Source organism: Nannospalax galili, unplaced genomic scaffold (assembly GCF_000622305.1).
Source record: "Nannospalax galili isolate Female #2095 unplaced genomic scaffold, S.galili_v1.0 scaffold5, whole genome shotgun sequence".
Taxonomy (NCBI): Eukaryota; Metazoa; Chordata; class Mammalia; order Rodentia; family Spalacidae; genus Nannospalax; species Nannospalax galili.
The window spans coordinates 2,640,212-2,667,721 of record NW_008353126.1 but is presented as its reverse complement, the minus strand read 5'-3'; the positions used below and the strand labels follow the sequence as shown (position 1 = coordinate 2,667,721).

At 44.9% G+C, this 27,510-nt stretch overlaps 1 protein-coding gene across 2 annotated transcripts; it reads left to right on the top strand.

The window, feature by feature from the left end:
• The first annotated feature begins 511 nt into the window (after positions 1–511).
• Positions 512–26,898, top strand: Sars (seryl-tRNA synthetase). Of its 2 annotated transcripts, XM_008850402.2 has the most exons (11): positions 512–732; positions 11,986–12,056; positions 16,265–16,345; positions 17,865–18,023; positions 18,987–19,130; positions 21,109–21,264; positions 23,893–24,114; positions 24,622–24,751; positions 25,013–25,170; positions 25,918–26,047; positions 26,485–26,898. In XM_008850402.2, exons 1-11 carry the CDS (start codon positions 597–599, stop codon positions 26,637–26,639), a joined length of 1,542 nt encoding a protein of 513 aa, XP_008848624.1. In that variant the 5' UTR covers positions 512–596; the 3' UTR covers positions 26,640–26,898. The 2 variants fall into 2 exon arrangements, with proteins under 2 accessions (XP_008848624.1, XP_029410513.1); XM_029554653.1 differs by lacking the exon at positions 21,109–21,264 and having other exon boundaries at positions 526–732; positions 26,485–26,679.
• The last annotated feature ends 612 nt before the right edge of the window (positions 26,899–27,510 follow it).

Genomic DNA, 27,510 nt, shown 5'->3' with positions numbered 1-27,510 from the left:
ATCCCCAACCAAGCTATTCTCCAGCGGGGTGTCATAATTTATTTGGCTCTAACACCATCCATGTGGAGATAGCATCATAGATTAAAGGCTTAGTCCTGTTAGATTGTCCTCTATTTTGGACATTTTTATTTTTTGAGACAGGGTCTCCTTGTAGCCCCAGATGGCCTGGAACTGGCTGTGTAGATCAGGCTGACCTTGAACTGGTATTAGCCTGCCTCTGCCTCCCGAATGCTGGGATTAAGGGCGTGGTGGTACCCACGCCCGGCTTGGACACCATTTTCAAGTAATAGTTTCAACTACATTTCCGTCAACATAAGGGAACTAAGGCATTCACGATTTCATGAGGAAATCAAAGCAGTAACAGAAGGGGCAGAGCTCTGAAGAAGGCGCCAGAGGTGGATGTCCCCACCCACCCCTTTCAACACTGCTCCTTCCCTACTCCGCTTTAACACAGCCGCTCCCGGCCGAGAGGGGGAGCCCGCGTGCGCCACCGCGCCTGCGCGGCCAGACCAGGTCAGCGCGCAGGCGCAATGCGTCATTCTAAGGCTGCGAGCTGCAGTCCGCTCCTTACTTCCCTTAACCTGTGAGAAAGGAAGATGGTGCTGGACCTGGATTTGTTTCGCGTGGATAAAGGAGGGGACCCAGCCCTAATTCGAGAGACGCAAGAGAAGCGCTTCAAGGACCCGGGACTAGTGGACCAGCTGGTGAAGGCTGACAGTGAGTGGCGACGATGTAAGTACTGGGATGCGCGAGGTACCCCTAGTTCGAAGCTCAGCTGCATCTCTCGACCCAGTCACCTCTCCAGAGGTCACAACTTAACCTCTCTCGGGACTGTGGCTCCACCACTCTGCCTGCCCCCAAACAGCCTGGAACCCAGGGCTAGTCCCACGCTCCTCGAAGCTCCGACTGCCCAGATTCCTCCGGCGCGTGCTGGGTGCAGACTGCGGCCGGTGCTCTTGGAAGGAGAGCATCGCGCACGAGCAGGGAGAGGTGTCAGGACCCTGGATGCCTAGAAGCAACCCAGGACTGGCGTTTTAGAATTGGGGCTGCGTGGGAATTTCTTTTCTAACGTTTTGATCACTGCCAGTGCTTTTCACATCTTCACAAAGCCAGCGTGGTCTCCCGGTTTTGATAGGATCTGAGGCTGTGGTCTCAGTGACATCTGCAGCACCATGTGTTTACTCCACCGTTTGGGAACTTTGGAGACCGCTCTTGACAGAAAGCAATAATCCGGAAGCTTTGGGGAAGGCCATTAACCTTTGGGCATGCCTTTAGGAATCAGAAGTCTCTTCCCTGCTAGACCAGACAAGAGTAGGGGTGCTGTGAGGCAAGAAAAGAGGCATATAATTATTGAGGATGTTGTGATTTGTGGTAGCTTTCTGGAAAAGACACTGGCAGAGTAGGGCAAGAACCTAGGACTGATCGGCATCCTTCTTGAAGCTAAATAAAGCTCTAGAATTCTCTACCTCCCAGTTTCTGCTGTGGAGTGATCACCGGTTAACCGGAAGTCGTCAATCACATGTGATTCGTTTTGTCTGATGCAATAGGTCTGCAACCAGCTGAGAGCCAGGTTTACGACAGTGCACTGCAAAGGCATTCGCGATCCTAGCGTGTCATGGATGTCTATTGGGGACATTGATTTTACTGTTTAAAAGGGTCTTGGGCCGGGCGTGGTGGCGCACGTCTTTAATCCCAGCAGCTGGGAGGCAGAGGCAGACGGATCTCTGAGTTCAAGGCCAGACTGGTCTACTTAGTGAGTTCCAGGACAGCTGGGGATACAGAGAGACCCTGTCTCAAAAAAGACCAAAAAAAAAAAAAGCGTCTTGGGTATCAAAAAAGTATTTGCTTCACTCGAGAAGATTCCACCCTTGAATCTGAGGCCTGCGATTGAAATCCCCTCCCGCTTTGTGTGCGTGCGTGCGTGTGTGTGTGTGTGTGTGTGTGTGTGTGTGTGTGTGTGTATGATAAAACTAGTCTAAACAGATGTGGTGATAACACCTTTAATCCCCGCACCTGGGAGGCAGAGGCATGCAGATCTCCATGAGTTCAAGGCCAGCCTTGCTTACAAGTTTCAGGCCAGCCAGGGCTACATGATGAAACCACAACACCCAACTCAAAGGACAGTTTAAAAAGTGGGTGTTTTTGAGGTGAGGTCTGGCTATTTTGCCTAGGCTAGTCTAGAGCTCATGGGCCCAAGCAATCCTCCCCTCAGCCTTCCAAGTAACTGGGAGTACAGCTTTGTGCTTCCACACCTGGCTTTTAAGGTGGTGAGCACTACTTGGACTCATGGGGCTATTAATAATAATTATTACAAAAAAGGAGACATCAGGTTGGGAAGGAGACAGGTTGGTGGGTTGTGGGGAGTTGGAGGGAGATAGGACAAAAATACATTGTGCTGGGGGTGTTGACGTATGCCTTAGACCTAGAATTTGGGAGACAGGCGAATGTCTGTGAGATCTATGCCAGACTGGTCTACATAGCAAGTTACAGGCCACCAGGGCTTCAGGGGACCTTGTCTAAAAAAAAAGGGGGCGGGTGTGGGGGTGCTGGAGAGATGACTTGGTAGTTAAAAGAGTATCAACTATTCTTGCAGACTACTCAGGTTTGGTGCCCAGCTCCCACATGGCTGCTAATAACTGTAACTCCAGTTCCAGGGTATCTGATGTGGGCATTGCATCACAGGGGTACACTTAACATACATGGAGGCAATACATTCATGCACATAAAAATAAATAATTTTTTAAGGGGCTGGAGAGATGGCTCAGCTGTTGAGAGCACTGACTGCTCTTGCAGAGGACCTGGGTTCAATTCCCAGCACCCACGTGGCACCTACGAACTGTCCTTAACTGCAGTTCCAGGGGAATCTGAAGCCCTCTTCTGATCTCTGTGGCATTGCAGGACATGAGTGCACTCACATATATGCAGACAATACACTCATACACATAAAAAAAATCTAAAAAAATTAAAAATTTTTAAGAAAAAATACATTGTATATATGAATAAGTTAAAATTTGGGGGGAAGAAATTAATATAAAACAAAAGGATTTGGGGCTGAAGGGATGGCTCAGCAGTTAAGAGCACTGACTGTTCTTGCAGAGGACCTGAGTTCTATTCTCAGCACCCACATGGCAACTAACAACCGGCCATGACTCCAGGGGAATTCAATGCCCTCTTCTGACCTCCAGGGCATTGCGTGGCACCGGTGCACTCACATACATGCAGGCAATACACTCACACATAAAAATAATAAATTTAAAAATTTTTTTTTAAAAACCCAAAAAATTTGTTTGAGGCAGCGTGTTAAATAGCTCAGGCTAGCCTTAAACTCCTTATGTAGCTGAGACTGGCTTTAAACTCCTGATCCTCCTGCTTCTGTCTCCCTAGTGTTGGGATTACAGGTATACCCCACCACACCAAGCTTGAAGATTTGTGTGTGTTACCTATTGTGTAGTGCTCTATCACTGAGCTACACTCAACCCTCCTTTTTATTTTATTTTGAGACGGTCTTGCTACATTGGCCAGACTGTCTGTCCTCAAACTTGCTGTCTTCCTGCCTTAGTCTCCCAAATTGCTGGGATTATAGTCATACAAGCTGTGCCTATCTTAAAGATTTTTTTTTTTTTTTTTTTTTTTTTTTTTTTTTTGGTCTTTTTGAGACAAGGTCTCCCTGTAGTCCCAGATGTCCTGGATTCACCATGGAGATCAGGCTGGGCTCAAACTCACAGAGATCCGCCTGCCTCTGCCTCCCAAGTGCCGGGATTAAAGGTGTGCGCCACCTCGTGCCAGCAATACGGAGGCAGAGGCAGGCGGATCTCTGTGAGTTTGAGGCCAGCCTGATCTCCATGGTGAATCCAGGACATCTGGGACTACAGGGAGACCTTGTCTCAAAAAGACCAAAAAAAAAAAAAAATTTTTTATGTCTTGGGCTGGAGAGATGGCTCAGAGGTTAAGAGCACTAACTGCTCTTGCAGAGGACTCAGGTTTGATTCCCAGCACCAACATGGCGGCTACAAACCGTCCTTAACTCCAGTTCCAGGGGAATCCGGAACCCTCTTCTGACTTCCACGGTATTGCATGACATGGGTGCACTCACATACATGTAGGCAATACACTCATACACATAAAAATAATGAGTAAAAATATTAAAAAATACATATATCCTATAAACAAAAGTTTGTTGTTTTGAATCAGGGTGTTTCTCTAGCTCCAGCTGGCCTACTTGATGACCCTTTCCAATATTCCTTTTGTATCCAGAGGTAGTGTAGTATTTTTCAAAGCCCCTGGTTGGTCAAATTGGACGTTGACAGATGTTGTGTCAAGGTTCTTTTACATCTTGAACTTCAGAGAATGTGGTCTTCCATCACTGGTGGCAATGAAAACTTAAAACCAGAATCAATGAAGAGCTCAGATTGTACATCCTGATGAGGACACCATAAATGTCCCCAAACTCTGTATAGCAGCTATACCCATTTGTCACTGCATAGACTTCAAGGTATGGCCTAGGACTCTGGAGAACACAAGAGTCCACCATAACTAGAGTTGTAATACCACACTGGAGAGTGCCACAACTGTAACTCCCAACATGGGAGTTGCAGTTTCGTCTTTTTAACTTACATATTTGTCTTGGCTCTACTCCCAGAGCCACTTGATTTCAGTGCATCTGAAATCCGTTGCCAACGACAAGCATTCTATCCTCTCCCTAATGTACTATCCTGAAGATGTGGTTTTTTTGAGGGGGGTTTGTTTTGTTTTTGCTTTTTTTTTCTTTTTTGGTCTTTTTGAGACAGGGTCTCCCTGTAGCCCCAGCTGACCTGGAACTCACTAAGTAGACCAGTCTGGCCTTGAACTCACAGATCCTCCTGCTTCTGCCTCCTGAGTGCTGGGATTAAAGGCGTGCACCACCACTCCCGGCAGGAGATTTATTTTTAACCATCACTTGAAGTTGTTTCCTCTTAACCTTTAGTGTGCATGCCTGAAGACAGACCCTTATTTCTGTTTTCTCCAACAACTGGAATAGCTTCCTAACCGCTCTTATTTTCATTATCCTGCATAGAGATAACATTCAGACATGGTTTTCTGCAATGTGAATCTAATCTTTACACTTGCAGGCCTAGGTCTTACACTCATGCCTTACATTGATAATGATGGACTAGGATATGAGCCACAGATGGGACTCATAGTAACACCAGAAAACTTGAAGAAAGGACTGTAGCTCTAAAGAGGCCAGAAGTGCCTTGTGCCTCAGGTGACACCTCCGCCTAGGTCTCCAGCCTTAAGCTTGTGCTCAGGCAGCATGGATCTGGTCAGGATGGTCACAGACAGTCCATCTTCACCAGCATGCTGGACAGGTCACTTTATCGCTATGTTGTAACTATTCCAAGAAGTAAGAATGAAAGTGGCACATGTCTTTAGTCCCAGCGCTCAGGAGGCTGGGGTAGAGAAATCTCTGAATTCAAGGCCAGCCTGGTCTACATAGTGAGTTCCAGGCCAGCTGGGGCTACAGGGAGATCCTGTCTCAAAAAAGACCCCAAAAAAAAAAAAAAAGAATGAAAGTGGCACTGTATCTACCCCAGGGTGCCAGGACATAGCCTGAGGTAAGATGGAGGGTGCTGGGACCTCCCATTTCATTCATCCCTCTACCTGCATATAAGGCAGTCACACCTGGATTTTTCCAAGCAATTTTTTTTATTTTTATGTGTCTTGAGTGTATGGCCTGCATGCATGTAAGTGCTCTCAGAGGTCAGAAGAGGGTGTTGGATTCCCTGGATCTAGAGTTATGGATGGTTGTTAACACCATGTGGGTGCTGGGAATTGAACTCTCATCCTCTGCAAGAGCAGTCAGTGCTCTTAACCGCTGAGCCATCTCTCCAGCTCCTTTTTTTTTTTTGTCTTTTTGAGACAAGGTCTCTCTGTAGCCCCAGCTGACCTGGAACTCACTATGTGTAGACCAAGGCTGGACTTTTACTCACAGAGATCTGCTTGCCTCTCTGCCTCCCGAGTGCTGGAATTAAAGGCATGTGCTACCATGCCTGGCTCCTTGAAGTCTTTAAACCTGCTGAATAAGAATCTGCCACTGGATAGAACGCAAGTATAGGGGCTGCTTTCTTTTCTGCTCAACCTCCAATACAAAAACTTAGATATATATGTTTAACAAAACGTAAAGAGAACTTTATCTTAATTATGATAATATATGAAAATTGTATTTTAGCATACTCCATATTAAAATTCACATCAATCCATATTAAAACTTACTGAAATAGTTTGCATTCTTATACAAGTCTTCAAGATCCAATGTATTTTACATTTACAGTGCATTTCAGATGCTCAGCATTCACATTTGGCTGGAGACTGTACAGACAAGGCATAGAATCTAAACATTTTAACACAGTCTTCAAAGTCTTCCAGGGCTTCCCTTCCTCCTGTTTCACTCACCCAGAAGCCTTCCATTCTGCTCAGGAAAGCAACAAAGGACAGGGATCTTTTGGGGGGGGGGCTCTTTTTGAGACAGGGTCTCCCTGTAGCCCCAGCTGTCCTGGAACTCACTATGTAGACCAGGCTGGCCTTGAACTCACAAAAATCCACCTGCCTCTGTCTACCAAGTGCTGGGATTAAAGGCGTGCACAACCGGCCCTGCAACAGTCTTACATTGTAAGACTGTGTTGCCTCTACCTGCAATGTGCGCTGTGGCCTTCTTCCGCCCCCTTTGCCACCAGCTCTGCTTCTATAGTAAGTGCCTCATTTGTTGAGTATTCTGAAGTTGTCTTTTTCGTGCATATACTTTCTTTTTTTTGGGGGGGGGGCTCTTTTTGAGACAGGGTCTCCCTGTAGCCCCAGCTGTCCTGGAACTCACTATGTAGACCAGGCTGGCCTTGAACTCACAGATATCCACCTGCCTCTGCCTCCCAAGTGCTGGGATTAAAGGCATGCGCCACCATGGCTGACCATACTTTCTTTTTTTAAAAATATTTTATTTATTATTTTTATTTTATGTGTATGAGTGTATTGCCTGCATGTATGTGAGTGCACCTGTGTTGTGCAATGCCTCGGAGGTCAGAAGAGGGCTTTGGATTCCTGTGGAACTGGAATTAAGGATGGTTCATAGCCACCATGTGGGTGCTGGGAATGGAGCCAGGTCCTCTGCAACAGCAATTGGTGCTCTTAACCACTGAGCCATCTCTCTAGCCCCACATGCATATACTTTCTAAACTGTTTCTATTTTTCTTTTCTTTTTTTTGGAGACAGGGTATCATGTGGCCCAGGCTGGTTTCAAACTTGCTCTGTAATCAAGAATGACCTTGAGCTCTGATCCCCTTGCTTCCACTTCCCAAGTGCTAGGGTTACAGGTCTCTGCCAATCTGCTTGCCTCTAAACTTTCTTTTTAATTATTTTTCTTTTATGCATGAGTGTTTTGCCTGCATGTTTGCATGTACATTATGTGTCATGCACATAATGGAGGTCAGAAGAGGCTGTCAGATCCCCTGGAACTGGAGTTACAGGTGGTTGTCAGTCACCATGTGGGTGCTGGGAACTGAACCCAGGTCCTCTGGAAGATCACTAAGTGCTCTTAACCTCTCTTCAATGTCTCTAAATGTCTTTTTATTGAGATGTAACATATTCAATAAAGTACAGCTGGCTTAGTTTACACTGTAACATGTAACCATCTCCTAGTAAAACCTAAGAGGTTTGTAACTTCCCATCAGGCTCCTATATGCATGCCCCTCCCAATCAAACCCACCTCAAAACAGCAGTATTCTGATCTGTCAGCATAGAAAATTTTGCCTCACTTTGGGTTTTAAACTTCAGATAAAAGGATTTATGTAGTATATACTTTTTTTAAACTTAAAAAAAATTTATTGAATTTTTGTGTATTTCATATATAAAATCATCTTTTACCCCCTTCCCCTTTGAGACCCTCCCATAACCCCCGACTGGAGTTCATACATTCTGTCATTTGTATTAAGGCCTATTATGTAAAGTTAGTGTCCCAAGATGTCTCTCAGTACAAGTTCATCCACGGAGGTTTCGTCAGCCTATCTAGAGTCTCTCTCTTCAAGAAGATCAGGTCTTCCTCACCCAGCAGTAATCAGCTGCCAATAATTCTTCAACTAAGTTTGGGTTCTGTGCTGGTTTTTTTCTGTCTTTTTTTTCTTTTTGATACAGAGTCTCCCTGTAGCTCCAGCTGTCCTGGAACTCACTATGTAGACCAGGCTGGCCTCAAACTCACAGAGAGCTTCCTGCCTCTGCCTCCTGAGTGTTGGGATTAAAGAAAGGCATAGCCACCACACCCGGGATTCTGTGCTGGGCTTTAAGCTGCCTAAGTTTGCATGGGTCTTCTGCATGCTGACACCATTGCTGTAGGTTTGTATGAGAAGGGTTCCAGGTGCCTGTAAGACCATTTCTGTATGGTCGTGCACCTCCTCCCTGGCTCTTACAATCTTTCCACCCCCTCTTCTGGAATGGTCCCTGAGTCCTGGGTGGGTGGACCTCAATATGGGAGGCCTGTCCAAGAACCCACACTCTGCCAACTCCTATTTTCTGCATTTTGGCCATTTGTGGTCTTTTATGTTCCTGTCCCTCTGTTGCATGAAGGAGCTTCATTGATGAGAACTGAAAGATTCATTAGTGTTCTCTTCATCCCTTGTTCTATGTTCTGTGAGTCTTAGGTGTAGAGTTGCATCCTAGATGTGTCACTTAGGCTTTGGCAATTCACAGAGAATCTCTGTGTGTGACCAGTGGGTATAACTCTGTAATAATCTCTGTGTGTTGAAGAAGAAGCTGCTTTGATGGGTGGTGACTGGGATACTTGTCTGTAAATTTAAGGATCTATATTTTGCACACAGAAATTATATTTGTCTAGGGATGTGACAGTCAGAGTTTTCTCTAAGATCTATGTCCCCTCTGGCTATTTGGCTAGGTTTACAGTACCAGTCATGCGTTTCCTCCCATTGAGTGGGCTTTAAGTCTAATTAGGTAGTTGTTGATTACCCCCAAGATAAAAGTGCCACTACTGCACCAATGTCATTTGCTGTGCTGGCCATTGATGTGGTTTTTTAGGCCTTGAAGCTGGGGTTGGACCATTGATTGGTCTCCCATACCAGCTTGCATAGTGCTTTCCAAAGCTATGAGAGCTAGCCTTCAGGAGAGGTGACTTCCAGGTCAGTAGTATATACTTTCGTATATGGTTTTCCTCTTAAATATGTTCCCTTGTTTTGAGGGGAAGGTGGGTTTTGTTTTTTGAGACAAGTTCTTAAGTAGCCCAGGCTGGCATTGAGGTCACTGTGTAACTGAGAATGACCTTGACTCTGTTTCCACCTTTTGTGTACTGGGATTGTGGACATGTTCTGTCATTGCTGGCTTCAAACATGTCTCATGTAGTAGTGGTTGGTTTTCATTACTGTGCTGTTTTCCACTGTATACATACGCCAGTAGAATTGATTGGTATATCTAAATAATGCCATTTGGGGCCAGCAAGATGGCTCAGTGGGTAAAGGTGCCTGCTGCCAAGCCTGATGATCCCCATGGTAGAAGGAGAGAACCAGCTCCCTCAAGTTGTCCTCTGACCTCCACACGAATGCTGTGGCACATGTGTGCCCATGCACACACACACACACACACACACACACACACACACACACACACACACACACAATATGTAACTAAATAAATAAGCAGTACCATTTGGCCAAAATGGGTTGTTAGCAGTTTGGAGATGCTATGAACTTCTGCGTACATTTTTCTTTTGGGTTTTGAGGCAGGATCTCATTATATATCCCATGCTGGGCTAGAACTTTTTTGTTTGGTTGGTTTTCTGAGACAGAGTCTCCCTGTACCCCTTACTGGCCTGGAACTCACTATGTAGACCAGGCTGGCCTCGATCTCATAGAGAACCGCTGGTCTCTGCCTCCCAAGTGCTGGGGTTAAAGGTGTATACCACCATGCCCCTGGTTTTTACCTTAATGCTGAGTGGAATTATAGGCATGCACCACAATGCCCAGTTGGACATTTTTTAAAAAAGGTTTATTGTAAATTGACTTGTTTTTATAAAGTTTCATGTGATCCAGGCTAGCTATGAGCTTATTGTGTAGTTGAGGATGACCTTGAACTCCTAGGATATAGGCGTATGCCAACACATCTCGCTTGATGTACAGTGGGTTAAACCAAGCCAGTTAACAGATCCACCTCAAATACTATTGTTTCTTGTTATAAGAGTGTGTGTGTGTGTGTTCAGGTACACATATGTGCAAGATACATGTGGAGGCCAGAGGTTAAATTGCTCAGCACTTATTTATTTATTTATTTATTTATTTATTTTTGAGACAAGGTCTCTCAGTGAAACTAGAGGTCACTAATTGGCTATACAGGCTGGCCAGCAAGACCAACACATCTTCTCTCTCTGCCTCCCAAGCCCTGGGGTTATAGCCACACACTTCTGTACCCAGCTCTTTTTACATGAGTGCTAGGGGTCTGAACTCAGGTCCTTATGCTTTCAGAGCAAGCACTTTACCAACTGAGCCATCTCCCCAGCTTCTCTGTGTCCATTCTTGTTTATGCCTTTAGCATTCATTTCTGTTGCGTGTGTACCCAAGAGTGGAATTTCTGGGTCAACAGCAGTACATATTTAATAGATATCGGCAGTTTTCCAAAGTGATTGCAATGGTTGATATTCCATGAGCGAGTATAAAGGCTGGCCTTGAATTCAAGATTCTCCAGCCTCAGCCTCCCAAGTGCTATAATTACAGGCGTGCACCACCACTCCCAGCCCTGTGTCCATTTTGACTATAAACAGAGATCAGTATTATGTTAGTCACTTTCCATTACCACACCTGTTATCATCACTTCTAGTTAATGTCCTGGTGAATGTTTCAAACCAGATACTGTGGGGCAAGAAAAAAAGATTGGGAAAGAAGTAAATTCATGATTTGCATATGACTTGATGTGAGATACAGAATTGGACCTATTAAGTAACTTCAGCAAGGCCACTGGATATACAGAACCAATGATATGTGCATGTATAAACAGCTGTTGAAAAAGCATCACATAGCTTCTTCCAATGAATTTTAAGATGACTGGGTAGGCTTTGGTTAGGCGAGTCTCTTAAGTGCCTTGATTGTGTTGCTCTGTGGTAATGAATAGATTATGATTCTTTTTAAAGGTTTGTTTCTATTTTTATTTATGTATATCTGGGTATGTGGGGGGTGGCATGGAGGCTATGTGCACAGGTACCCTTGAAGGCCAGAGCATTGGATCCCTCTGGAGCTGGAGTTACAGGCAGTTGTGAGCCACCTGACATGCATGCTGGGAACTGAGCTTGGGTTCTTTAACCTCTGAAACATCTCTCCAGTCCCAGATTATGATACTTTGCAATTTCAACCTCAGACTGGCTGTTTCCTTGTCACTAGGATACTGGGGATAACCGGCTGTAGCCACCAATCTCTGCCAACTAACTTTAGAGGTCTACAGCAGAGATCAGCACTGGGTGAGTCAGGTATGGTGGCACACACCTGTAATTCTGGCACTTGGGAAGCAGAAGCACGAGGATTGTCAACAGGTTCTAGGCCAGCTAGCCAAGACCATGTAGCAACACCCTGTCTTTAAAGAAAAAATAATTGCTTTGGCTCACAGTTTTGTAGGTTCCAGTTTGCTGGACCTATTGGTTTGGGGCCTTTGATAAGGTGGTAAATCATTTTAGGAGTATGTGATGAAGGAGGCTGCTCACCTCTTTCTTGGCAGCTAAGAAGCAGAGAGAAAGAAAGAGCTGCATTTCCATCTCTGTCCCCATGGCATGTCCCAACTCACCTGTGGCCTCCCATTAGGTCCCACCTCTTAGAGGTTTTACCACTTTCCAATTCTGCCAAGCTGAGAACCAAGCCTTTAGTAGAAGGAGTCTTTGGGATACTTGCCAAACCATAGCAGGTATCCGGGAGCCAAGGTCAGGAAGGTTCTTGATGTGCATCTTTGGCATATTGTTGACTTTTTCATTTTTAGGCAGATTTCGGGCAGACAACTTGAACAAACTGAAGAACTTATGCAGCAAGACAATCGGTGAGAAAATGAAGGTAAGAGAATTGGCAGACTTGAGCTGGAGCAGAGCTATTTGATCTTGTTCTTACCAAAGCTACTGAAGTTCTAACTCATCATATAATTTCTCTGAGATACTGAGTGTCACGGTGTGTGTGTGGGGGGGGGTGACTACGGCAACTGACTTATTTTAAAAAGAAGGAAGCAGGGAACAAAGAGCCACTTCCAGTGACCCTATGGTAGGTTGTCTTTTGTTTTCAGGAATGTAGGGGGTTATTTTTATTTTATGTTTGGGTGTTTTATCTGCATGTAAGTAAAGTGCATCTGTGTCATGCAATGCCTGCAGAGGCCAGGAGTTATGGACAGTTGTGAGTCTCCAAGTGGGTGCTGGGAACTGAACCTCTACAAGACTGATCAGTGCTCTTAACTACTGAGCCATCTCTCCAGCCCCCGGCCCTTTTTTTTTTTTTTTTTTTTTTTTTTGAGATAACATCTCCTATGTATCCTTGGCTGGCCTTGAATTCACAGGGGTGTGTCTGCCTCTTTTTCCCAAGTGCTGCGATTAAAGGCCTGCACCACCACATCTAGCCCAGAAAAGATTCTTTTTTTTTTTTTTGGTCTTTTTGAGACAGGGTCTCCCTGTAGCCCCAGCTGTCCTGGAACTCACTATGTAGACCAGGCTGGCCTTGAACTCACAGAGATCTGCCTGCTTCTGCCTCCCAAGTGCTGGGATTAAAGGTGTGTACCACCATGCCCAGCCAGGAAAGATTCTTGACACACTAGGCAGTAGTCTATTCTGTTCTTACAAGCCTTCCTTTCCATTACTTTTCTGAGCCCAACCTGTGGTAGCAGGAAGGTTTTCGTCTGACAGTTTTCAGAGTTTTTGTCTTAGTGCAGTCCTGTTTCTGGGGAAAAGGATAATTTTGCTATTCCTGTCTTGCCTTGGCCTGTTCTTAGCTGTGTACCTTTTAGGCAAGTTAATGTCTGAAACTTGGGCTTTTTGTTTTGTTTGTTCATGTTTTTTGTTTTATTTTGCTTAGTTTAAGTGTAGAAAACTTGGCACGAAGGCTAGAGAGATGGCTCCATGTGCTGCTCTCAACCTGTACTTCTCTTCCAGAAGACCTGAGTTCAAATCTTAGCACCCACATAGGGCATTTCCCAAGCACCTGTAAATAAATCTTTCAAAAAAGAAAATTTGGCATAAACTGAGCATACAACCTATAACCAGCAGTGGATAGAATGAGGCAGGAGACGACAGTAAGTCCAAGACCAGCCTGGGCTGCATAAGAGAGTCTTCTGTCCTCCTCTCACCTCCTACCTCCCAAAAGAAAAGAAAGCTCAGCACAATTTCTAGAACATTGTAATAGTTCAGCAATTGTGTTATGATAGATGTCAAGCAATTAGTAGTCTGCAGCCAAAAAAAATCCTTTTCTTTTTTAACGTTTGTTCATTTATTTATTTATTTATTTATTTATTTATTTATTTATTTAGGTCTTTTTGAGACAAGTCTCCTGTAGCCCCTGCTGACCTGGAACTTACTTTGTAGACCAGGCTGGCCTCGAACTCACAGAGATCCGCCTGCCTCTGCCTCCCAAGTGCTGGGATAAAAGGCATGCGCCACCACACTGAGCTTAACTTTTATTTTTGAGGATAGGGTCTCATGTCCTACAGTGACTCCAAGTTTGCATTATAGCTGGGATTATAGATGTTTGTCATCACAATCTGTTACGTGTGTTGCTAGGGATTGAACCCAGTGCCTTGTGCATGCTGGGCAAGCACTCTGGTTACCAACTGAGCTATATATCCTCAGCCATTTTCACTTTCTGTCTTACTTTCTCCATCCTCTCATTAGCCCAGGCTAGCTTCACACTCCCTTTGTATCAGAGACTATCGTTGAACTCCTGATCCTCCTGCCTGTGCTTCTTGAGTGCTGGGATTGCAGGTATATACCGCCATGCCCAGCTCAAAAATGACTTATATATGAAGAATGTTAAGTTTCAGCTCAGTTTTTGCTGTGGAATAGAACAGCTTCTGTTTTTACCTTTTCTTCAAAACATCCTTTAAGCCCATTAATAACATTAATTCCCCTGGTATTAGGGATTGAGTGCAAGGCCTTACATGTATTAGCAACTCTGCCATTGAGCTGTATCCCCCTTGGCTAATTTAAAATTTTTTTCTTTAAAACTTATTTTTATCTATCTATGATTGTTTTGTCTGCATGTATATAAGTGCACCATATGCATTTGAGTTGTAAACCTTGAAACACTATACTGAAAATAAAAACTCATTTTAGAAGCAGAACCAGTGAAGAGTGTAGCACAAGGCCTCCTGGAATTCCAACATCTTATACTGCATGATAGTCTGCATCCTTTGACAGCATTTTATTATGCTTTCAGCTGTGGAAACTGTTACCAGCAACTTACCATCTCATTCCTGTGGGACTCGAGAAGGTTAAGCATCTGCAGGCCAAAGATCCCACAGTTAATACTTTTAGACCCATGTATACCCCTACCTAAGTATTCTTTGAGGCCTCTGTTCAGACAGTGCCAGCTGAGTGTTTGACTTTTTGTTTTATGTGTCTGTGTTTGAGACCAAGTCTCGCTATGTAGTTCAGGGTAGCTTCACCTTCCACAGTGCAACCATAGAGGTTTTTGTAGTAGCATTCTTAGGTTAGAAATATAGCTCATTGGGACTGGAGAGATGGCTCAGTTAAGAGCACCAGCTGCTCTTGCAGAGGACCTGGGTTTGATTCCCCATACCCACATGACAGCTAACAACTGTAACTCCAGTTCCAGGGGATTCAGCACCCACTTCTGACCTCCTCAGGTATTACATGACAGGGGTGCACTTACATATGTGCAAGCAATATACTCATACACATAGAATTTTTAAAAAATGTTTAGAAATACAGTTCAGTGATAGGGTACTTGCCTGGCATATGGAAGGCCCTAGGTTCAATTCCCTATACCACACATACACGCCAAAAGAAAAGAGGAGGGGAGGGAGAGAGTGGAGAGAGAGAGAGAGAGAGGAGAGAGGTGCTGGATATGGCCGCATGTGCCAGTAATACCTGGCATTTGGGAGGTAGAGCCTAGAGGATCAGGGATTCAAGGTCATCTTTGCCCATAAATCAAATTTGTGTGAGTCCCTATCTCAGAATTTTATATACACACACACAGACACACAGACACACAGACACACACACACACACACACACACACACACACACACAGGTCTGGCTTTACTCTGGCTTTACCGCTAGCCCTGCAGGGCCACCTTCACTTTTGCCATCCATTGTAATGACAGTGATAATGACTTTAATTTGTGTAGCACAAATTGTCTTCTTACAATTGACTTGCTGTGTGGAAGGATTAGAAATGATGGTCTGGCTAACTGGAAAAAGTAGTGAGCAGAGAAATCAAGGGGAAAGCCATGCCACTCCCGCTCCCATTTCATCATGTTGTGTTGATAAGTGAGTTCCAGATTCTTTCCTCTAGTCCTTTTCCTTGCCTCCATTCCATTCATTTGGTGCTGGGATTCTTCCCAGCATGCGGACATGGATTTGCCCTCAGGGTCTATTCTTGACTACCAAGGTTTTTTGTTTTTTTCATAATGATTTTATTCCAGAGAGAGGGGGGGGGGGGGGGGGGGAGAGAGAGAGAGATGTGAATGTTCACGGAGGCCAGAAAAGGGCACCAGATGTTCTGGAGCAGGAGTCACAGCAGTTGTGAGTTGTGGAACATGGCTGCTGAGAGCTGAACTCAGGTCCTATGGAAGAGCAGCAAGTGCTCTTAACCACCGAGCCATCTCTCTAACGCCCCTACACTGTCCCCCCCGCCCCCAGCTTCTTTTTTTTAAAGAACTGGTCTTGCTGTGTAGCCCTGACTAGGCTAGTGTTGATCTTACAGCAATCTTCCTGCCCTACTTCCTAGGTGCTGGGATTATAGGAGTATACTCTCGTGTCTTAATAGTTCATAAAGATTTCAAACTCATTCTTGATTTCTTTGACTGTTTTTATGTAGGAAAAGCATTCTCATGGATTTATTGACTTGTCCAGGATCAAAAAGCCAGGAAATAGTAGAATAGGGCATGAATCTGTTTACTAATTTTTTTTTCTCTATATGTAGCAACTTGATGTAGTATAGTCTGTGACTAGTTTTTATGACATACTAAATTTGGTATGTACTTTTATAAAACAATATTAGAAAAAAAATTTAATCGACTAATTTGACTTTTCTTCCTGCAGAAAAAAGAGCCAGTGGGAGGTGATGAATCTGTTCCAGAGAATGTGTTGAATTTTGATGACCTCACTGCAGATCTATTGGCTGTAAGATAAAGATTTTGTTTTTATTTTATGTGTATGAGTGGTTTGTTTTACTTTTAATTTGTCTTTTGTTTTTGTTTCTGTTTTTTAAGACAGGGTTTCCCTGTAGCCCCAGCTGGCCTGGAACTCACTATGTAGACCAGGTTGGCCTCGACCAAGATCTGCCTGCCTCTCCCTCCAGAGTGCTACGATTAAAGACATGTGCCACCATACCTGATTTTGTTTGTTTTTATATTGGTTGTATGAGAATTTTGCATGCGTGCATGTGTGTAAGTACACCCGTGCATATAGTGCTGTAGAGGTCAAAAGAGGGCTTCAGTTTCCTCAGAACTGGAGTTATGGACATTGTTAGCCACCATGTGGCTGCTGGGAACCAAACCCAGGTCCTCTGCCATAGCAGCCAGTGCTCTTAACTGTTGAGCAATCTCTCCAGCCCCTGAACTCTTTTTTGAAGCCCTTAGCACATAGCAAGAGTATAAACCAGGCAGGCAAAGTTGTTGTGCTTCAAGAGTTGGGGTGGGCTGCTATTCCTGCCTAACCTGGCCTGCTAAATGACCCCCTGAGAAATCAGCACAGTTTAAAACATCTGTGGGAAGGAATACAAAACAAGACAAGGTCTCTTGCTTCTAATAAAATTTTAATCTTCCTGGAGAACATTTAAATGTGTATACATAATAGAGTGCTAAATTGGTTCAATCAGGAAAATTGGAAGTGCAAATTAAGGGAGAATTCTCTTAGGGGCCACAGGATTTAAAACTCCTGGGATGTATCTAAGTGGCAGGAGAGGTCAAATCTTTATAATGCTACCATGTATCCCCAAGGAAAAATGCTTACAGAAATATATGACAAGACTCTACCCTGTGAGATAAATCTCAGTTCTTGAAACTAGACATGGTGGTGCAGGCCTTTAATCCCAGAGGGAGGCAGAAACAGGTAAATCTCTGTGAGTTCAATGCCATCCCGGTGTACAAAGCGAATTCCAGGTCAGCTGGGGCTTCAGGGAGACCCTATCTCAAAAAAGACAAAAAAAAAAAAAAAAAAAAAAAAAAAAAAAAAAAAAATCTCAGTTCTTCAAAGCATTCGTTTTCAGTTCTTATTTGTTGTTATTTTGAGACAGGGCCTCATATAGCCCAGGCTGCTACAAACTCATTATGTAGTTCTGCCTCCACCCACTGAATGATGGCATTACAGGCATGCTGAGATTGCAGGCATGCACTTTGGTTTTGAGGCAGTGTATCACTATGTGGCCACACTGCCCTGGATCTTATAGTCCCCCTGCCTTAGCCTCCTGGTGGCTTGGATTTACAGGCACAGGACACTATGTCCTGCTCAATTTTTAAAATACTACCATGGATAGTATTTGCCTAGCATATTCTAGGCTAGGACCTTAGCCCACCCCCAAACTAAACTATAAGATGCTACCAGGAAAGTTGTCACTAGAGGACAACAGAGTTTGGATGCTGGCAATTTCTTGCTGCACTGTCTAGATTTTTCTTCTACAGACTGGCTTTTTCTTCTACAGACTCTGAAAGTATCACAAATCAAAAAAGTCAGACTCCTCATCGATGAAGCTATCCTAAAGTGTGATGGTGAGAGGATAAAACTGGAGGCAGAGCGGTTTGAGAGCCTCCGAGAGATTGGGAACCTTCTGCACCCTTCTGTGCCCATCAGTAACGATGAGGTAGGTGGGGCTGAGCCTTGCAGTGGCCAGAGGCTGCTTCCCTCCCTGTCTGCTGGTTGGGGTGGGAGGAGAACCCCTCAACACTGGTGCTCTGTCAGAAGCAGGCTTTGTGTCTTCCTTCTGCCCACCAATTGAGCATTGCAGGAGTCAGATCCCTGCCTGATTGGGAAGTGGCAGGGACAGCAGGTAGGAGGAGACTCCTGGCACAGAAATCTTTTCTAAATAGGGCTGCTGTCCTCTGCGTTGTGTTGCCCGGTCGTGTTGCCCGGGGTAGCAGCTAGTTCTGTGGGAGGGATCTGCTAAATCAACCTAACCCCCTCACCCACACCCTGATGTGAAGCTGCAGGTTGAAGGGAAATCTGCATGATAAAAGTTTCCTGCTGAGCGGGAGCTTCCCCAGCATAAAGCTGCTCTGAGCCCAGCCTTTGTTCCCAGACATCCCAGTGGTGGCTGGGCCCATCTGTGCCTCTTTCATTCATTCCCTAGTGAACACTGAACTCACTGCTGTCTGGGGTATGCGGGAGGCCTTGGAGCCAGAGCAGACTCTGAGGTCAGGGCCCTGAGCCCGCCTTCATGTGGCTCCAAGACCAATGAGCATCTGTAGAAAATAAATCTTGCATTCTCCTCTGTACCCCAGGCGATGCTGATTGTCGGAGGCGGGTTCTTGTGCATGATTTTTGAGGAGTCATTTAAAAGGGTAAAAGAGAAACAGACTCAGAGAATACTATAGGTTCTCTTAGAAAATCAAGATTTCTAATTTCATGACGAGGGCTGCTTCTGGGACTCTGTAAATAATTTATCTGAATAGCAAATTCCCTTCCCCGTTCACTCTACACAAGACCAAAAAGCTAGTGCTTGGTTTAAGCAGTAGATGCAAAGCTCTGTTGTTCTTCAGTAGGGCTTGAGAAAGTGAAGGTTGCAGAATTACAAAATCATGTATCTCTTCTGATCTTGTTTCCTTAGGATGCAGACAACAAAGTAGAACGGATTTGGGGCGATTGTACAGTGAGAAAGAAGTACTCGCACGTGGACCTGGTGGTGATGGTAGATGGATTTGAAGGAGAAAAGGGAGCTGTGGTGGCAGGTAGCCGAGGGTACTTTCTGAAGGTAAGAGTTGGGAGCCCGTAGGGGTAAAGAAGGAACTGAAAAGAAAAAAAAATTGCAGAAAATCCTAATCATACATAAAGAAGTTCACAAACCCACCGCTTGTACTCGCTGCATGCAAACATGGAGCTATTAGATGCAATTCTGTTTCTGAGGAGTGCTTATCTGGATTCCATAGAACAAAAGCCACTCAGTGATCCTCCATAATGAATATGTTTTGCTGACTGAATCAGAACAGTCTCTGCCTTTGAGGAGCTCAAAGTAATTGGACAGTCAAACAAGTAACAAAGAATCAAAACTCAGTGTGATAAGCCTGCAGTCTGAGTAGGCCCAGCAGCTTTGAGAACTGGTAGGTGGTGGCAACAGGCGCAGATTAACTGGGGCAGAAGGCATATGAATTCAAAGAATCCTTCCAAAAGGATGTGGGAAAATTTTTTGTGAATATTATACACTTAAGCATTTCACAATTACAAATGAGTCCAGTATTTTAAGAATTAACACAGGAGAGGGCCGGAGAGATAGCTTAGTGGTTAAGAGCCCTGACTGCTCTTCCAGAGGACCCAGTTCGCTTCTCAGCACCCACATGGCAGCTAACAACTGTCGATAACTGTAGTTCTAGGGGATCTGATGCCATTCTGGGTTCTGGGTTTGCATGCACATGGTACATTTATATACATGCAGGCAAAGCATTCATTCATACACATGAAATTTTAAATTTTTTAACTGATTTAAAAAAAAAAAAGAATTAGCACAGGAAAACTTCATGCACCTTGACTGAGCAATTCCTTTACTTTGGTCTGTTTTCATGGGGAGGATTTGAGGCACAGAGCCCAGGATCACCTCAGACTCATGGTACCTCTCCAACCTCTGCTTCCCAAGTGCTAGGATTACTAGCATGGATCACAGTGGTGGCTGCTTTGATTTCTTAAAGACAATTCTGTAAGTAGAGTGCCCAGTGATATGCTGTTGGCCTTTGTTAAGAATCTCCTGGCATGTTGGTGCATGCCTTTAATTCTAGCACTTGGGAGGGAGAGGCAGGTGGCTCTTTGAGTTTCAGGCCAGCTAGAGTTACATAGTGAGACCCTGTCTCACAAAAATAAAGTAAAATTAAAGAATTAAAAAAAAAAATTGCTGGGTGTGGTGGCACATGCCTTTAATCCTAGCACTTGGGAGGCAGAGGCAGGCGGATCTCTGTGAGTTCAAGGCCAGCCTGGTTTACATAGTGAGTTCCAGGACAGCTGGGGCTACAGGGAGACCCTGTCTCAAAAAAAGACCAGAAAAAAAGGAAAAAGAAAATCTGACTAGTTTTTCAGTTGTTGATTCTTAGCATAGTTACTGTGGTTGTATGAGTGAAGTCGAGAGGCATTCATCGTGTTAATTCAAATAAGAGTAGGTAACCAATTGCAATAGCAATAAGGGGGTAGAAAGGTAAACAACTGCCCAATATTGAAACCAGATTGAGAGATTAAAAACAAAGCCATAAATCATACTTTGTAGCAATGGCGGCAATTTTCCACCATCGTACCAAGAAGAGCCGTCTCAGCACCAAGAGATAGTCCTATTAGTGAAGTAAACAAATTCTTCTTTCTTAAAGCCAAGAACTTAACACCCTTAAACTGAGTTGTGTGTAAATATCCTAAGACTAAACATAAGTTTTGACCTGAATGATTTTGAACATAATTATATTGACTATCCTCTTACTACCCCATATTGAGATGTAAAAACATGATGGTTGATCTCAGAGTTCAATATATATTGTAAATCTTTTTAAACATTTACAGACATTTATAACGTGGACAGAATAAATGAAATACCACATTCAAAAAGTAACCTCCTGGCTGTTGTTGCAGTTTTGGTCTCCACTGACCTGTTGTGTCTCTGGATAGTCCTGTCTTTTGCCCATCTGTCCCTGAGTGTTGCCTCAGGCTAATGATGGGGATGATGAAGCCTCACTCCCACAGTGCTATCTCTGCTCCTTTAGGGGGTCCTGGTGTTTCTGGAGCAGGCGCTTATCCAGTATGCACTCCGTACTTTGAGAAGTCGTGGCTACACTCCCATTTACACTCCCTTTTTCATGAGGAAAGAAGTCATGCAGGAGGTGGCACAGCTCAGCCAGTTTGATGAGGAGCTTTATAAGGTAAGGAGCATGGTGGATACACACATGAATTCATGTCCACGTATTCACAGATACAATGTTCTGTATCTGGCTGTTGGACACTTTCATTGTGCCAATACAACCAAGAAAGCAAATTTATTTTAGTTTTTTTTTTCTTTTTGAGACAGAGTCTCCTTGTAGCTAGCCCCAGCTGGCTTGCAACTTACTTTGTAGACCATGCTGGCCTTGAACTCAAAGAGATCCACCTGCCTTTGCCTCCCAGATTAAAGGCTGGAATTAAAGGCTTGTGCCACCACTTTATTTTAGCTTTTTTTTTTAGGCAAGGTCTCTCTGCATAGCTCAAACTGACCTTGAATTCTGTGTAGCCTAGACTAGACTGTCCTTGAACTCCTACTACTGAGTACTGGGATTATAGCTGTGTGCTACCAGGGCTAGCACAATAGAAATTTTATTTTCTTACTATCATGGAGGCCAGTGTCCAAGATTAAGGAGTTGATTTCTTTTGAGGTCCCTCTCCTTGGCTTGTGGATGGCCAACTGGGTTCTCACATGGTCTTCTGTGTATTCCTAGTCACAAATGTTTAACTTTGTTTCAGGGTTTTATTGTCTGCCTGTTGGCTAGGTGGTACTAGGGATTCAATGAATGCTAGGTGAATGCTCTACCACTGAGTTATAGTCCCATCCCTCCTCTTGTTATTTTATTTTCATTATATGGTATGTTTTACCTGGGTGTAAGTATTCCCCCTGTATGTAATGCCTGAAGAGGCCACAAGAGGGCCTCAGATCCTCTGGAACTGGAGTCACAGGCCGTTGTGAGCTGCCATGCGGGTGCTGGGAACTGAACTCCGGTCCTCTGCAGAAGCATCCAGTGTGCATCATTGTGGAGCCATCTTTCCAGACCGCCCATCCCTTTTATTTTGAAACTCACTAAATTGCCCAGGCTGGCCTTGAATTCACTTTGTAGCACAGACATGCCTTGAACTCGGAATTCTCCTGCCTCAGCCTCTCGATTGGCAGGGATTACAGGCTTGTACCATCGGGTATGGCTCTCTGTATTTTGTTGTTTTGTATTTTATTTGGTTCTTTGAGTCACTTTGCAGCAGTCCCCTTGCCTCAGCCTCTTGAGTACTGGAGTTACAGGCTTGTGCCACAATGTCCTGCTTGCAAGGTTTTTTGTTTCTGTGAGACACAGTCTTGCTGTATATAGCCCTGGCTGGCCTCAAATTCATTTATCATCCTCTTCCTCTGCCTCCTGAGTGCTAGATTTATAAGTGTATACCACCACACCTGGCTGTTTGCAAGGTTGATTTTATTTTATTTTATACTTATTTGTTTGGGGGCATGGGTTATGCCATGGCTTGGAGGTCAAAGGAATATCTCCTTCCACCATGTAGGTTCCAGGGATTGAACTCAGGTCATCAGGCTTGATAGCAGTGCCTTTATCCACTGAGCCATCTCACTAGCCCAACAGGTTTTTAGTGTCGGTTAATTTTAATGTAAACCACATGTGGCTGGCACCGACCACATCAGACAGTGTAGAAACCAATGTCTTTCATCTTCCCCCTGGAAATCTATGTAATGTATTTAAATGTATTTATCACCAGGGACTTAGAAAAGAACCATTTTATCGGATGCTTAGACAAAAGGAAATTCCTTGCCCCATTCTTTTCACCCCTCACTCTAGATTAGAAGCTTCCATAGGAAAAGACTACTTGTCTGGGGACCAGGGTACCTTCTAGTTCATGGCTTCTGCTCAGACTTGGAACATCTAAGGGAGAACCAGAGGATTCAAATTGAACTGCAGAGTGTCCTTCTAATTAGCTCTGACACCAAGTATAGCCACAGTCTGCCCAGCACACAGAATTTCTAGACTATCTCTGCTAAGACTTGTCCACCAAGATCATCTACTTGTCCCTCCCCTTCCAGATTCTTCTGACAGAAGTGGGGGCATTTCTTAATGGCAAGTCCAATTAGGCTCATCTGAGTTGTTTTTGTGGTGCTAGAGATTAAACTCAAGTCCTCATGCTTGCTAGACAAACACTCCACTTTTGCGCTGCACCCCTAGCCTGTGTAGCTCTCCTTCCCACATCCTTTTCTTCAGCCAAACACCCAAGTACATTCTACAAGGATCATTCCAGCTAGAATAACTAAGCAAGGAAAGCAGACTGTTGCATTTTGCACATTGCAAAAGGACTTAGCACAAACATTTGTTGAGTGGATTAATTTATATATCCACTAGCATAGGTTTGTTGCACATCTGCCAGCATCCTACCTTTTACTATTATTTATGCATGTTGTTGTTAAACTCTTAATTTTCATTTCTTTGTTCTTATGGGTGTTTTTTGTTTGGTTTTTGGGTGGGTTTTGTTTGATTGTTTTTTATGACTGTTATTTTTGTTTTGAGTCAGGGTCTCACTGTATAGCCCAGGCTGGCCTGAATTGCCTCTGGTGTGCTAGAATTGTAGGCATGCACCATGCATTGCTTTGAGCTTTAGTAGGCTCTCCTATTTGAACAGATGATTGCCTCCCTTGCCTTAGCATTCCTTCCCCACTGCCAGGCAGGGATTGAAGGAAATCCTTTGTGGCCCATCACTGTATCTTTCCTGTGGTCTCTTACAGTCTTCACTAGCTTACGTCCTTCTTCCTACAGGTGATTGGCAAAGGCAGTGAAAAGTCTGACGACAACTCCTATGACGAGAAATACCTAATTGCCACCTCTGAGCAGCCCATTGCTGCTCTGCACCGGGACGAGTGGCTCCGGCCTGAGGACCTGCCCATCAAGTATGCAGGCCTGTCCACCTGCTTCCGTCAGGAGGTGGGCTCCCATGGCCGTGATACCCGTGGCATCTTTCGAGTCCATCAGTTTGAAAAGGTGAGGCGATCAGAGTAGGGAGTAGATTTCTCCTATTTACCTGTCCAGATGTACATAGGAGAGACAAGGTTTGTGTTCTCAGAGTTCCACTAGCCCTAGCTTTTCTGCTCATTGCTGAAATCTTTATGGAGCAGAGTCTAGGGGATACATGGAGTGACTTTGAGCATTACTAGAACCAGGCTGAATCCCTATGCCAACTCTACCACTTACCAACAGTGTAACTTTTGTAAAAAGATGGAATGGTGAGGATATCCTCCTCCCTAAGCTGACTGTGAGCATTGAACCAGTGAATATGTTTTAGGCACTTAGTAGCTGGCACCTGCTGATGGTTCCAGATAGAATCCATTGTCCTGACTGTTACAGTCCAGTCTAGTTCAGCATTGGTCCCCCTCTCTGAGGATGCAGCTTGGCTGTGAGACTCGATCATTGCTAGAATGTCTCCACTTCAGGCCTTCAGTTTATTCAGTCCTCACTGCTGTCCCTGTCTCCTTGGGTCTCTCTCTGTAGATTGAACAGTTCGTGTATTCATCGCCCCATGACAACAAGTCATGGGAGATGTTTGAAGAGATGATCACCACTGCAGAAGAGTTCTACCAGTCTTTGGGGATCCCTTACCACATTGTGAATATTGTCTCAGGTATGAAACCCTCATCTCTTCCTGTGTCCCACAGATCACTTTCCCCAGCTGAGCCTCTGCACAAAGAGCGAGCACTCAGTCCCACTCCTTGCCCATATTGATTAAGATATCACACTTTTCTCCTTTGGGAGTGTTTGGTGATGAGATTGGAATGTGATTTCACTTCTGGAGATAGGGCGTAAAGTGGAGGATTCTTCAGGCTCATCAGCCTTCTGAAATCCTATCCCTCCTTGCTGAATTCTAAGGGGGTTTTCCTTACAGGCTCTTTGAATCATGCCGCCAGTAAAAAGCTCGATCTGGAGGCCTGGTTTCCAGGCTCAGGCGCCTTCCGTGAGTTGGTCTCCTGCTCTAATTGCACAGATTACCAGGCACGACGGCTCCGAATCCGATATGGGCAGACCAAGAAGATGATGGACAAGGTAGACGGCTCCCAGGGAGAGGCAGGCAGCAGGGCTTCTGCACAGGGCACGTTTCCTGTCTCCTCCCTGGGAGCACATCAGTTGCCAGCACCATGGAGCATCATAGCTCAGTCTAGACTCAAAAAAAAACATGGAAATGACTTCTACCAGATCAGGACTGGGTTCTTTTAGATAGAAACCTGAGTCTGGGTCTATTCTACAAGGTAATTCAAGCTTTTCTCTCTTTGGCTTTGTTTTCCTGAACTCCAGAGTTGAAGGCAGTGTCTTCCCTCTTTTCACCGAAGGCCGGGTTGTAAGCTCATCTCTTAAACCCAGTCTTTAGACCCTGATCTCTTCCACGTTGGGTTTGGCATGACTTAGAAGAGGGCCTACAGTGGTGCTTTCTTCTTTCCCAACAGCTCCCCTCAAAATACCAGAACCTGGCTAGGCATGTTGGCAACACTGTTAGTTCCAGCAGAGGCAGGTGGATCTCTGAGTCCCAGGCCAGCCAGGGCTACATAGTAAGACTGTATCTCAAAAAATTAAGAAAATACTGGGTTGAACCACTTGTCACGCATGCAAACATGAGAAGTCTTCCTAGAGTTATCTCAGGCAATAAATACCAAACAATTGAAGTTTTACAAAGTTAAAGATGGGTAGAAGACATCCTTTGGATTGGGAGTTCTGGCTAAGTGAATGGTTCCCGGTCATCAATAAGACCAGCTGGGGGCCAAATTTAACTTTCCCTCTCTGACCCTCTCTTCCCAGGTGGAGTTTGTCCACATGCTTAACGCCACAATGTGCGCCACCACCCGGACCATCTGTGCCATCCTAGAGAACTACCAGACAGAGACGGGCATCATTGTGCCTGAGAAGTTGAAGGAGTTCATGCCCCCAGGTTCAGCTCCTCTTTCACCCGTCTCCATACTCTTCTAAATAGCGGGCTCTTGGCAGGTGTACCACGTTCATGTGGAACACAGTCCCTATTCTAGTTAGCTTTCTATTGCTGTCATAAAAGACTGACCAAAACCAACTTGAGGAAAGGATTTATTTGGTTTCCATGTCCCAATCGCAGTTCATCATTGAGGGAAACCAGGACAGAAACTTGAAATTCCCCCAAGTGAGGTTCCCCCAAACTCTGCCTGCCCAGCTGAGAAAGTAGCCACTGTGGGTATGATACTAAAATTGTAAAAGCCAAACTGAGGAAGAAAATAGAGAAACACATCCCTCTTGTGAGTACCCCATTGTTGAAAGGGATCATTGTCTTCCATTCTTCCCGGTCCTTGGGCTTTAACTGAGAAATGACAGGTCATTTGGTTGATTCTTCCCTCCCAGGCCTCCAGGAACTGATCCCTTTTGTGAAGCCTGCACCCATTGACCAGGAGCCATCCAAAAAGCAGAAGAAACAACATGAGGGCAGCAAAAAGAAAGCGGCAAAAGAGGTCACACTGGAGAACCAGCTGCAGAACATGGAGGTCACTGATGCCTGAACGCTGCCTCCTCCTGGTTTGCCAGGCTGTATCAGCTGGGATCTCAGGGCCTGCCCTGGAGCAGGGAGGCCGAGCACCACTCCTCACCCTGCCCCATCTGACTGCACAGCTGCAAGGGACCCATCTGCCATGCAGAGTGCAGGTGTTCCCCATCTCCTTGCATGGGTCTAGGGCCTCCTCACTGATGACTGGTAAAGCCATGCAATAAAGCAGCTCTGGGGAGGTGCAAGATTTCCTGAGTCTTCTTCCCAGTCTTGAATCCTGTTTCTGCTGATTCTCCAGTAAGTGAAGGCAAAGTGTATTTAGTAAAGGCTTTTTAGAAAACCTGAAGTTTTGACACGCTTTAAGGACACAGGACAGGATACTCTGTAAACTCAACTCCTGCTTAAAGGCAGTGAAGCTTAGAGACCAATATTATGGAAAAGCCTGCTAATACTATGTTCCTAGGCAGGGCTCCTTGGAAGAAGGCTGGACATGGTAGCTGACAATCCAAAAGATCATCTAGGTTCAAAAGCATGAGCTACGGCTTATTAATGGCAACTTCTGTCTTTACTGCTGTTCCTTCTCATGTCCCCATGTGGGGCGACTCACTGCACCTGCTGTACTTACTGCTAAAGGCTCCAGAAAGATGTCAGGGTGGTGGGGTACAGGAAGAATGTTTGTTCTCAGGAGCTCCCACTGGTGGTGCCCTAATAGCTGGGCACCTGCAACTGGAGCAAGGTGGTGTTTCAGGCTTTCTTCACCAGGTTGCTTTCATCTGTGATCTGCACCCTCCACTCTAATGACACCTTAGGTCAGTCTGGCGCTTGCCTTCTAGCAGGTTAAAGTGCTTCCTCTAGATGCTCCCTTTTATCTTTGTATGGTCCCAGAA